The sequence below is a fragment of the Antechinus flavipes genome, chromosome 6 (genome assembly GCF_016432865.1).
Source record: "Antechinus flavipes isolate AdamAnt ecotype Samford, QLD, Australia chromosome 6, AdamAnt_v2, whole genome shotgun sequence".
NCBI lineage: Eukaryota > Metazoa > Chordata > Mammalia > Dasyuromorphia > Dasyuridae > Antechinus > Antechinus flavipes.
In genome coordinates this window covers 200,343,148-200,356,292 of record NC_067403.1, presented here as the reverse complement: position 1 = coordinate 200,356,292, position 13,145 = coordinate 200,343,148, and the positions used below count along the sequence as shown (strand labels likewise).

At 48.6% G+C, this 13,145-nt stretch overlaps 1 protein-coding gene across 3 annotated transcripts; it reads left to right on the top strand.

Moving 5' to 3' along the window:
• Nucleotides 1-4,081: 4,081 nt before the first annotated feature.
• LOC127539996 (N-acetyltransferase 8-like) lies at nt 4,082-12,354 on the top strand. Of its 3 annotated transcripts, none has more exons than XM_051964488.1 (3): nt 4,082-4,139; nt 9,121-9,243; nt 9,481-12,354. In XM_051964488.1, the coding sequence occupies exon 3, from the start codon at nt 9,495-9,497 to the stop codon at nt 10,230-10,232; it is 738 nt and encodes a 245-aa protein (XP_051820448.1). In that variant the 5' UTR covers nt 4,082-4,139; nt 9,121-9,243; nt 9,481-9,494; the 3' UTR covers nt 10,233-12,354. The 3 variants fall into 3 exon arrangements, with proteins under 3 accessions (XP_051820448.1, XP_051820449.1, XP_051820447.1); XM_051964489.1 differs by lacking the exon at nt 4,082-4,139 and adding an exon at nt 4,262-4,279; XM_051964487.1 differs by lacking the exon at nt 4,082-4,139 and having other exon boundaries at nt 6,147-9,243.
• The last annotated feature ends 791 nt before the right edge of the window (nt 12,355-13,145 follow it).

Below are 13,145 nucleotides of genomic sequence, written 5' to 3'. Positions count from 1 at the left end.
GGTTTGATAAAAGTGCAGTGAGGAGATGATTTGGGACACTTCACTGGAGACCTCCTTCTAAGATGACAATGAATCAATAATGACGATTCTTTGGGTCCAGCCATTCAGTTCCAGTCATGTCGTCATAATACTATATAACCTATGTCTCTTCATTTTATCTATAAGAATATCATTAATTTTTTTTAAATGCTTTGCTAAAAATGTGCAGCAAAACACTGATAGATCAGTTAAGTAACTCTGTCAAAAAAGAAAATAAAGTTAGTCTGACTTTTTCTTGGTGAAGCCATATTGGATCCTTGTGGTCATGGTTTCATTTCTGAGATGTTCACTAACTAGTTCTTTAATAAGAGTAGAGAGAAGATGGCCTCACATGTAGACTGGTAGCTAGTTTGACCAGGTATGGAAAGTTTCCCCCTAATATGTGTATAGAACACACACACACACACACACACACACACACACACACACACACACACACACAAACACAGTCTGATGAAAGACAGTTGATTGAACACCAATGCTCAAGAGCTTTTTCAGGACCTCCATCTCCTAGTGTCTTGGTTCTGGTTTTTCTCCTCTTGGACTAAAGTTTAAAAATAAGACATTTGTATAGAATGTATGATTAATTTAATCATAAATTTACTCATTTGCTTCCAGTAAACTTTGGGAAAATCTTAAAATCTTAAAGCATTGGGGGGGAACCTGTGTCCCATTGAGTCAGGTGTCAGAAGGTGGATCCATCTTCCAGTCTTTGCACCAGCCAATTAGGTTTGGGGAAGGTGCTGATCTTAACTACCCAGTGCAGACTCATTATTCCCTTCTAGGCCCTGATTGGTTGTTCCCCAGGGCAGGGGTTCCTTGTACTCTTTTCCCTATGCCATCTCCTCTGATCGCCACTTTCTTAGGACTGCTTTCCCAGGCAACAGTAGTCATCCATATCTGACATCAGTATAACCTTCTTAGAACCATCTCTTTCTATTTGAAAGAACCCCCCACATTCACAGGAAAATAGTTATTGGACATTTTGTGACCTTGTTGTTTAAAAAAAAAATGATAGGAAAAATGTTGTGTTCCTACACTCCAGAGTCAGAGCTTGGCTCTATAGTGATGGTTATGTCCCTTCCTGCAGGCCAAGTCACTCGCAGAGGGTCTTGGGTTGATTCAGTTTACTAGTCCTGGCCCCTCATGTTAGTTGTTACAAGGCAAATAGGTGGGACAACCCCAGTCTGGATCCAGCAAGATTCCTCTTCCCGAGTTCAAAATTGGCCTCAGACACTTACTGGATGTGTGTCGGTAAACTAGTCCCTGTCAGCCTGAGTTTTCCCTTCTGTAAAATGATCTGGAAAAGCAAATAGCAAATCACTCCAGTATATCTGCCCAAAAAAACCCAAATGAGATCACAAAGAATTGGACATAACTGAATAACAACAGCAACGCTCATATAGTGAATAGGAATTCTGTCCAATGCTTTGCTTCCCATTCCCAGCATGGAAATTAGGAAATCTGTCAAGGACAATGCAAGAAAAAAGAGAATCTTAGACCTATGTGCTCATACATGAATTCCATATCCTCCAATCTAATATAGGATTTACTGTCTTAGAATGTTTCTCCCTTTGTGACAACTTCCTGGATCATTCAGCTGCCTTCAGCTCCCCCCCTCCACTCCCTCCAAAGTGAAACTCAAGCACCAACTAGAGTTGTATATCAACTCCTTAGAAGAAGGTCTCTAATGGAGTGCCCCAGGGATCTATTTCTACTTGACTTTGTGCCCTCTGACATTTTTTCATGGACTTTGATACAGGGATAGATGGGATGCTTGCTAAATTTTGAAATTACAAAGCTAGGAGAGATAGTTAACTTGCTGGATAACAATCACATTCCAAACTAAAAGAAAACAGAACAAAACCTTGACAAACAATAACCCTGGGCTGAATATAAGATGAAATTTAATAGGACCAAATGCAAAGTTTTATATGTAGGATTAAAAAAAAAAAAGATGACTTTTGCAAGTACAAGATGAAGGGAAACATAGCTAGATAATCACTCATCTGAAAAATATTTTGGGGCTTTCGTGGATTACAGGCTCCATATGAGTCAACAGGATAGAATGATACAATAGCAAAAAAAAAAAAAAAAGCTTTTTCAATTTTAGGCTGCATAAAGAAAGAGATAGGGTTCAAGACTAAGAAGGAGGTCATTCTCCCAAATTCCACCCTGGTCTATAATTTAGTGTTCAGTTCCAGAGCAATTTTGAGAAGGATGTGGATTAACTGGAGATTATCCAGAGAAGGGTAGCCACGTTGAAGTTCACAGAGTACTATATTTGATTTGAAATCAGGGAACTGAATTCAAATCCTGTCAGCTACTATCTCTGTGATATCTGCTCAGTTATCTAAACTCTCTGGAGTTATTTCCTCTTCTATAAAATGAAGGAGGTTGGTCTAGATAGTAAGATTCCTTTGTCAGATGAATAAGCATGTTTAAATCAGAGAAGAGATCTCTCTGGTAACAGGAAAGTTAGGGATTATCTCATGCAAAAGAGGTTAGTTTTATTTTACTAGGTCCCAGAGGATAGAACTAGGGCTGATGGGTGGCTATCAAAGAGAGTCAGATTTAGATTTGGTGTGAGAATAAACTTATTAGTGAGAAGGAAAGTGAAATAGGTTTCTTCAAAAGGTGGTGAGTTTTTCAGCTTTCTTTAACATAAAGTTGGAAGCAACAAAAGAGATTATTGTTGAAGTAATGGTTGGATTAGAGTCTTTCAGCTCCCAGAGTCTGAAATTTTGTGAAGTTTGTAACACTCAAACTAAGCCCACCACCAGCAAGAACACTTTATAAAACTTCAAACAATGAAGGTAAGGAGTTACCTCCACAGATAATGGGCTCCCTGTCTTTAGATGTGCGTGTCTTTCTGGCGGGTAGCTAGATGATTCCAGCGTCAACCATTCCTCCTCTATAGAATGCGGTTATAATAGTGCCTACCTCCTGAGGGTTGGTGTGAGGATCCAATCCAATCCAATAAGAGCCTATTTCATTTGAGGTTAGTGTTAAGGAATGGGGACACAATTAATAAAAAGACAATTCTTGTCCTGAAGAAACTTTTAATCTGAAGGGAAGGCAACAAGCAAAAGGATTCAGGAAGAGGTGGAGGATAAGAGAGGGAGCTCAAATTTTCCTCCTCCTCCTTCTTCTTTCTTCTTCCTCTTCTTCTTCTTCTTGTTAGTCTTTCTTTCTCTTCTTTCTTTTTTTCTTCTCCTCCTCCTCTTCCTCCTCCTCCTCCTCCTCCTGTTCCTCCTCCTCTTCTTCCATTCTCCTCCTCTTCGTGTCACAGTAAAGTGTTGGGCGTGGAGTCAGAAAGACCAGAGTTCAAATCCAGTCTCAGATACTTACTAGTCATGTGACCCTGGGCAAGTTGCTTAACCCCATTTGCCTCAGTTTCCTCATCTATAAAATAAATTGGGTCACAGAGTCCAATGCATTAATCCTGGGCAAGTCCCTTAACCCTGTTTGCCTCAGTTTCCTCATTTGTAAAATAAGCTGGAGAAGGAAATGGCAGACCACTCCATAATCTTCGCTAAGAAAACCCCAATTTGGGTCACAGAGTCCAATGCAATTGAACAAACATCGTCATCATCATCATCATCATTATTATTATTATTGATGCATTTATTAAGTGCCTGCTGTATGCTGGCAGCTAGGTAGCTCGGTGCATTCAGTTTGGGCCAGGAGTCTGGCTTCCGACACTTCCTAGCCGTGTGACCCGGGACAAGTCCCTTAACCCTGTTTGCATTAATCTGCTCCAGCATCTTCACCAAGAAAGCCCTCTGGCCGGTTCTGGCATGCTACGAGCGAAGCCAGTGCCGCCCGTTAAGCGCCCACCTCCGAGGGTGTGTGAGCCGGCCTGGACGCTCCGAGGATGCTCAAGCTCCGGATGCAGGGAGGGAACGCAGACCTCTCACCCACGTGTGCGGCCGAGGAGAGCAGGAAGATATGGCCCCACCCCTTTCTGTTACTCTCCCTATTGGCCGAGGAGGGGGCGGGCCTCCCTCGGGGCTACCCAATCAGCATTCTCAGGCGCCGGCGGCGGTATGTCACGTGGCCCCGGACCGACCACCGGAAGGAGCAGCCCCGGGAGGCAGGTGAGTGCTGGATGTTGCTGGGTGGGTCGCGGCGTCGGCTCCCGCCTAAAGTCCCGTAGGGGAGGGTCCCGAGGGCTGCACCGCGAGTGGAGGAGGGAGGCAGACCGGGTGGAGGGAGTCCCTTCTCTTCTCCCCAGTCCGTGAGTGTCTGAGGCGAGCGAGCCCAGGGCCTGGGCCTCAGCCTCCCCGAGACCCCGCTGTCGCTGCCTCGTCCTCCCCTCCGCGCTTCTGCCCACCCAGGAAACGCTGGCGGAGGCCGGGACGCGGTCCTTGGGGTCCCGGCAGCGAGGGCTTGGGGAGGAGGGAGCGTCCTGGCAGAGATGCGGGGAGGCCGGGACACGGTCCTTGGGGTCCCGGCAGCGAGGGCTTGGGGAGGAGGGAGCGTCCTGGCAGAGATGCGGGGAGGCCGGGGCACGGTCCTTGGGGTCCCGGCAGGGAGGGCTTGGGGAGGAGGGAGCGTCCTGGCAGAGATGCAGGGAGGCCGGGACACGGTCCTTGGGGTCCCGGCAGCGAGGGCTTGGGGAGGAGGGAGCGTCCTGGCAGAGATGCAGGGAGGCCGGGACACGGTCCTTGGGGTCTCGGCAGGGAGGGCTTGGGGAGGAGGGAGCGTCCTGGCAGAGATTCGGGGAGGCCGGGACACGGTCCTTGGGGTCCCGGCAGGGAGGGCTTGGGGAGGAGGGAGCGTCCTGGCAGAGATGCAGGGAGGCGGCCGCGGTGCCGTCGGTGGAACTACCGGAAACCGGGCAGGGAGGGTGGGTTTAGGGGAGAAGAGGGGGTCGGGGAAAAGGAACTTGTCCTTGTCCCCTTCAGCTGAAGGCGAAGCCCCTTTACGGCCAAGAGGTCATCGCTTTTCTAAAAGTAAGGCGAGAACGTGGAGCACTCCATCGGGGCCCTCCTTCCGAGCTGACATCGAACTTTACTGGCAACTCTTGGGGTCCAGCCGTTCACCCAAACCTGTCATACTGTCACACCACAGGGAACTCCGGAGGAAGGGCCGGTTTAGAGGAGAACAAAACGAGTTCTGCTTGAGATAAATAGAATTTGTCTTGAATCCAAGGATGTCAACCGAACACCCCAGATGAAACTTCCCCCCCAGAGCTGAAGAGTCAGGCTCGGGGAGACGTTAGAACGGGATAGGTAGTCAGATTTTAGGCCAGAAATAGAAGTTATCATTAAAGCTATTGGATGGGAGTGATTGAGATCAAGAGAGAATGTGGAGATCCAAGAGGCGCCATTTTGTACTAGAAACAGTGGAATCACTGAATCATGGATAAGAATTGGATTGAGTTTCAGGCTCTGCAGCTTATCTGGGGCAGGTCATTTGTTTGACTTCTCTGAGCCTCAGTTTCTCCATTTGTAAAATGAAAGGGTTGAATGAGATGATCTCTAAGGTTGCTTTTTGATCCCATAAGAGAAAAAGACTAAAAATTGAATTGTTCAGCATTGCTAAGTTTAAGGATGATTCTGCCAAGGAGCCAAATAAAGGTCTCAGAAGAGAGTAACTCCCCAGAAAGCAAAGGAAAAGATAGTCTGGGAGGGAAGTGGGATGTTGTTGTTATTTGTCCTTTGTTCTTGAAGATGACCAGAACTTCAGGAAGGCGATACCATAACAAGCAAGTGAATTGGATTTGAGTGAGGAAGGGCTGTGCAAGGGCACCTGCCTCATTTTCCCCTCCAGAGCCATCTGGGTCCAGTGGCAAGATACAGATCAGTACAACTGGAGATGGTCTGGATACAATGGGAAATTTTGGCCTTTTTAAAGCTAAGGTCTTTAACAGATCTCAGCAGTTGAAGCAACACCCGATCAGTAATGAAGGCTAAAAAATTATATGTGTGTGTGTGTGTGTGTGTGTGTGAATGTATATACATACACACACATCATACAAACATGCACGGTATACGTATATATGTACATATATGTATATAATATGTGTGTATTATATGTGTATATACATGTGTGTATTGCGTATATACAATACGTATATACACAGACACAAATCTGTAAGGGGAAGGCCCTCAAGGTTTCTGTCCAAAACAGAAATAATCGCTATTTACATTTACTTTTGAGCCATTTGGGGCCCAAACATGTGAGTAATCAGTTTTCAAAGTCAAATGCTGCAGAAATGTCTTAAGAGAATGAGGGTGAGGAAATGGTCATTAAACTTGTAGATTAGGAGGTGATCTTAAGGCATGCACCTTTAAGCTGGAAGCTAGCAGGAGGTGGAGGAGCAAATGAGTGGGTGGCGAAACAATGAATAAAAAATATTGATATCCAGTTAGGTGACACCCTAGGACTTTTTTTTTTTTTTATCAGAGAGAAGAAATATATACAACCTAGCTTTTTTTTGCTGAAGCAACTGGGGTTAAGTGACTTGGCCAGGGTCACAAAGCCAGGAAATATATTTGAGGCCCTCAGGTCCTCCTGACTTCAGGGCTAGTGCTCTATCCACTGCACCAACTAGCTGCCCCACAGCCTGGCTTCTTAAGCTGTAATTCTTGACCCCTTATGGGGTCTCATAACTGAATGTGGGGATTGCACAATTATGATTTATTACCAGTAAATGTTTGATTTATATACCTGTGCACTCAAGGCGGCATAAAAATTTCTGTGGCAAAAAGAGGTCACAAGTGGGAAAAGTTAAGAAGCCCTGATACAGCATTTGACTTTTAACCATGTTCTTCTTTGACTATTTTTTAGTCTCTTTTGCTCTTTCTTTATCTACATCATACTCTCTAATTATGTGTCCTTTAAAGCTTTGTCATGGGCCCTCATCTCTTTTCTCTTTCAACTTGGTGACCTCAACAGTTATGCAGATGATTCCCAGATCCACCTGTTTGGTCCAGATCTCTCTTCTGAGCTTCAGTCCAAGCATCACTAACTACATGATGGATATTTCAAACTGGATGTCCTATACCCATTTAAAACTCAACAAGCCCAAAGCAGAATTTCTCTCTATTCCTCCTCAAACTGTTCCCTTCTGCCCCTTATTGTCTAGGGGATCACCATCCTTTGGGGTACCCCACATTTGTAAGTTTCGTATCAAGCTCAACTCTTCTTTCTCCTTTACCTACATATCCAGTCACTTGTCACATCTCATCATTTCTTTCTCTACCACACCTCTGGGAACTGCCCCCTTCTCTTTACACACACACACACACACACACACACACACAGAGTTGCCCACCTAGCTCAGGCCCCCATCATTAGTATTAGACATGTGGACAAGAGTCCACCCAAACCAGATTAAAATATAATCAGGAAATACTTAACAAAATTAATACAAACACAATCAAGTATAGATTTAGTATAGATAGTTTTAAAATTGAGGCAATTTGCAGCCTGCAGGGATCCTTATGTATGATTTAATGACCCTGTTTCAATTTTAGTTTGACACCACTGGCCAACCTATTGTGATAGTCTTTTCATTGATATCTGTGACCCAAAACTCAACCCACTCCAGTCCATTTTCCATTCAGCTGCCAAAGTGATTCTTTTACATCGCTCATCTGACTATTGTCACCCCTTGTCTCTCCCCCACTCACTGTTCCAGTGGGTCCCTTTTACCTCCAAGATCCAATAAAAAGTTCTTTGTTTGGCATTTCAAGTTCTTCCCAACATGCCCCCATCCTTCCTGTCCAATCTTCTTCCACGCTGAGTGTCCTAGATTGGTTTATTGCTCCTCCTAACACATGACGCTTTATTTCCTTATCCTGGGACTTTGTACTCCCCATCCCTGGAGTGTTTTCCTTTCCAACTCAGCTCCAATGTCTTCTTGGGGAGGCCTTTGTCCCCAGCTGTGAGGGCCGTCCCATCTCAGAGTCCTTCCTTATACTCTATTTCTCCCCTGTGGTCTGTCTTATATACCTTATGTAAAATTCGAATGGCCTGTGGCTAATAACAAATGCTTATTGCTGGAGGATAGCTTGAGGGTCAAATGAAGGATGTGGTTTGGTTTGTTTGTTTTAGGTTTGGGGTAATTGAACCTGATAAATTGGGGACTAATTGGTGGGGAAAGTTCCTCCCAAAGATAGCCTCGAGGCACCAGGGGAAGGCTGCCCATAGTCTGGGCTCAGGCTTCCTTTTCCTGGGCTTATTGAGACACAGGCACAAACTGATAACTGTGGAGTTGGAGGCAATGTCTGGGGGCCTCTGGGCCTACTCCCTCCCTTTGCATTTGAGGAAGTTGAAACCTTGAAAGGTTATGATTTATCCTGGATTACCCGAGTAGTAAGTGACAGAGGTTAGATTTGCCCTGAGATCTTATGACCTCAAATCCATAATCTTTCCCCTGTATCAGAATGTTAAGTAAAATACCAAGTCTCTGCTTTGCTATCTTTATTCTTGAGAAAATAGGGAATCTTGATTCAGAAGTAAATCCTCAGTTCATTCAACGAATATTTATTGGGGGATTACTGGTGCTAGGAATTAAAACCAAAATGAAATTGCCCTTGTCTTCATGTTTACAAATAACGAAATGGAAGGTTTATTTGAAAAAAGAGAAAGCACTAACCATGGGGGGTGGAGGGCAGATCTTGGAGAAAATCCAGGAAGGCTCCAAAGAAGGAGTGGTGTCTAAACTAAGCTTAGAAAGACTATCTGGGACTATCTAGACCCTGATAAGAACAGATGGAGTGGCGTGTTTGGGGGAGCCCTGGGTAGGACTTGTTAGAGTTCTGAAATTCTGAGAGAAGATTGGAATAAGAAGTCCCATCCACTTAGGGAGGAATAAATGCTAGCCGAAGAGGTGGGAGGGAGCCCCTGAAGGTTTTGGGAGGCAGGTGGAGGGAGGCTCAGACTTAGGCCTTGGGAAGCTGACTTGGTGGCTGTGGGAGATGGCTGGCAAGGAGATGGGCATGGAATCGGCAGGATCTTTTACAGGCGCCAAGCTGAAGGTTGGAGGGGGTTGAAAAGGGTGGTAGCATTTGCTGCCCAGGCCAGTCCAGCCCTCCTGGTTTCCTGACTCATCTTATCTCCCTCTAGTCCCTGCATGGAGGGAGGCTGGCCTGGATATCTTTACTGCTTGATTTCAGGAGTGCTCCAGCCTCATCTTGGCCTGAACTCAGCCCCCTCTCCACACTCCCATCAGGAAGAAAAAAGGAACAGGTAAAAGTTTGCCAGTCTCATCAGAGACATAAAACCTTCTGAGTCCCAAGATGCATTTGCCCTGCGACAAGCTCCTTAGCTTCCTTTTTCTGGAATGAAATGGGAGGAGAGTTTGACTAAACCCCTCTGCTCTATGAGAAGCTTGTACTTGAACCCAGTGCTGATTTGGGGGGTGGGGAGCCCCAGGGGCCTCCAGTTATAGTGACCTCGTGCTCTTCGGGTCTTTCACTGCTGCAGGCCTGGGCGCAGGGATGGAGGCCAAGCCCACAGACCTCGCCGATGGTGCCGATGGTGACGGGCCTCTGCGGGTTCAGGTACGGCCAAAGGCCACGGGGGACGAGGCTGCCCTTCGGAAGCTCCTGGAGGTGGTGGCGGCCGAGATGGGGTCGGCCCTCGGAGCCCGGATGCTGCGGCGGCCGTGGTTCCTGCTGCTGCTGGGATGTGGCTTCACTCTCCTGGCAACCTCATCCCGTTCCCTGTTGCTGCCCTTGCTGGTCCTGGCGCTATTCCTGGCTGTTGGCCGCCCCGCGTTGGCTCATGCTTGGGCTCTGTACGCTCACCAAGACATGAGTCTTGGTCTGAGGGCTCCGGGGGCCCCAGGGTTTCGGTTCTGGGTGGCTGAGGACACAGATGGCAGCGTGGTGGGAATGGTGGGTGTGTCAGGGATTGGGAAGAGTGGAGATGGGGAGCTGGAGCTGAGGTCCCTGGCTGTAAGCCACGAGCATCGGGGTCATGGGGTGGGCAGGGCCCTGTGCCAGGCTGTGCTGGCCTTTGCCCGCGGCTCCCCTGGCTGCCGGGTCGTGGTGCTGGACACACATATGCTCCATAGTCCTGCCCAGAGGCTCTTCTCCAGCCTTGGCTTCCACCCAGGCCCTACATGCCTGCAGCCTACACTTAGTGGGTTCCTGGCTGACCTCCCTGTCACTCGCTACCACTATTCCCTGACTGGCAACAGAACTGAAGATAACAGCCCTGCTGGTGAGGACTGAACCTTCCACTTGTCAGCCAGGGCCTGAGCCTCCCACCCACCAATCTGCCAGCCCAGAGATGCCTGTGCCTCCAGGGATGGAGGTCCTCATGTCAGCTCTGCAGCCTTGAGACATAGGCGGTGAGCCTGTAGTCAGTGGGCACAGAGGTTGGGAGGATGGCTGAGGGGCTGGATGTGGCGATGGGTGAGAGTCAGGGTCAGACGGGCCTTCTGAGAACAACTGTCAGGACCTGAGCTGAGATCAGGGCTGGAGAGGGCCTTCTAATCAATCTGGCATCTGAAGGAAGACATTGAGGGATTCTGGCCATCCGGGGGCACCTGGGATGGTCACCACGTCATCCAAGGTTTGGCCGAAAGAACCTGTCCCAGCTACCCCCAAACGCAGTGGACCATCTCGGGAGATAGTGGAGTCACCATTTCTCAGGGGCCTCAAGGAGAAACTAAATGATCCTTTGTCAGAAGTGTAAAGGGGATGGGGAATGGTCACAGATTCTGGGCCTGAGGGAGGCCTGAGGGATTACAGACGTTTTATAACTACTTGTTGGATTGGGGCTTGGACAGGGCCTAAGAAAATAAAACCATTCCCGACCTTGCTCAGCTTTGTCTCTCTCTCTGTTGGACACTTTTCAGAGGAGCATTAGAGAGGAAAGTAGGCACCGGTGTTTCCTTCTCTTAGAGATGGCGGATTCGGTTGTGTCCACACTGGCCTCTGCCCCAGCTAAGCCTGCACCTGTGAAGCACCCACCCTTGGACCTTAAGTCTCATGGAGTGGAACCCGTTCCCAGGGATCCTCCCTTAGGGTCGGGGCATTCGCCTTTCCCTGCTCAGGTTTTCTGATCACTCTAACCCTGAAGGATGCTTGGCTCCCTGGGCTTCCCCACAGGCCTGCCAGGGTGGAAAGACCATTTGTAGTATGCGCCAACGCTTAGGAAGGGGAGCACAAGGCGAGGGAGCTCTGGATCTGCCACGGGAAGCGTCGCTTGGATGCTCTCGGGTTGGTGCTTCACCAGTCCCACCGCCCTCTGAGCCTCTGCCAGAAGGAGAGTAATAAGAGCTCTCCTCTCCAGAGCTAACTGGGCACATGGGGAGCAAAGTGCTTTGTAAGTCAATTAGCAAGCATTTATCGTCCGGCTGGAACCGGGCTGGGATGGGTGTGCAGGGAACGACCTCGGAGAGATGGGCTTCTGGCTGTTGCTGCGGTCGCTCATCACCGCGTGCTGCTGCCGTCTCCTGGCACCTGCTCCTAACATCTCTGCCCTTCTTTCCCTTCTCTCTGCTGGCACCGGGCCCTTTTCCATGTCACTGAGTGCTTTCCATTTCTTTCTAGGAGAACAGACTCGGAAGGTTAGGTTTTAGATAAAAATCTAAAGCAAAAACCTCACCTCAGGCTGAGCAGCCTCTGAGTCTGACCTAGAGGTTCTTCCAGGTGCAGAGGGCTCCACAAGTCACCCACCCCCTTCTCTACCTCAGCCAAGAGAGAATGGGCTGCAGGCATCGGCCAGATCCGGTTTGATGGGCCGAGCTCTTCGATCCACAGGAAGTGTTCTTTCCTGTCCTTACCTTTCCTGTCCATGGGGATCTCACATGGGAAGCTCCCTCCATATCTACTGAGCTAGCCATTGGATCCCTTCACAGGCCTGGGAGAGGCTAGAGTTCCTGTGGGCCTCTGAGGCCTGGGCTTGTCCCTGATCCACATCTGCTGCTGGCCAAGGCTCCAGTAGCTCTGGGTGGGGTGCACATTGAATCCAGCTGTCTCTGGGAAAATGTCAAGGAGCTGGGTCAGGAGAAGGGGACATGGGAGTACAGCCAGGGGTGGGAACATCTGTGAAGTAAACCCGTTTCTGTTTCCTCCAGTTTATGTCCTTGTTTATACAATGGTGGTGATCATGGCGGGTAGGGGAAGAAGTGGAGACCCTTAAGCCCACGAGCCAGGCCCTTGGGATCTGAGGAGGTAGGACCAAATTTGATGTGGGTGTTTTGATAGGAAAACTATTCTTACTTGGACCACTAAAGAGAGACCCTTCTGGAATCTCGAAAACAGGCTGTTGAGTGGAATCTTTCCCAGGTATATGATTCCTAAATCTGTAATTTTGTTTTTCCTTGCAAATAAACCCTAAAAAATGTTTTTGTGTGGACTGGAGTATGTGGCAAAGACGGAGGCGGGATGCAAAGTTGACTGGGATCCTGCTTGGGCTCCAAGAGAATAATGGTATCTGTAGGACAAATCAGGTAAGAAAGGTCTCCAAGCCAGGCAAGTTTGGGGCCTAGAGCAGGATGTGGTCAATGGGAAAATCGAGGAATGGGTAGAGATGAAAGCCCCAGAGCTCAGAGCAGAGGTGGTAAATCCCAAGAAGACTTGGTGGCCTGGGAAGCTGGTTGAGAAGCCTGAGACCCTGGGCCTCAGATCCTTTCTCCTTTCTGCCCCATCCCCTCCACCAGGAGGAAGCATCTTGTGAGCTGGTAGCCCTCCTTCTTTAGCCACCCTGTCCAGTATGCTCTGCGCTGAGGGCAGTTAGCAGTGCTGGGGACCAGCCAGCTTGGGGTTTGGATAGTTCCTGGCCATCAGCAGTTGGGGCCCCTTCCTCCTCTCCCTGTTTCTGTATCTCTGAGTCTCTCCTGGCACAGATGGCAAACCTACTCTGGCTCTCACCTTCCCTAGCAGCTCCCAAACTGTAGGATTTGTTTCCCCAAACTGTTGACTTTGCATAATGGGCCGTATGCTCCAGAATGTGCCTCGTGCCCCTCCCGGAGCCACAGACACAGGCTGGCTGAGCCGAACAGCCGAGGAACACAGCTGAGAGAGGTGGCCACCTCGGGGCCAGGTGTGGGGGTCTGAGGCCACAGGGAACCTTGCGTGTTTAGCCCCTTCCCCCTTCCCCTCTGGCCACCTCAGTGCTAAGGATTGTCTGCCATA

Excerpts from the sequence above, each read along its gene's own strand:
- LOC127539996 (XM_051964488.1), top strand. The coding sequence starts at position 9,495 with ATGGAGGCCAAGCCCACAGACCTCGCCGATGGTGCCGATGGTGACGGG.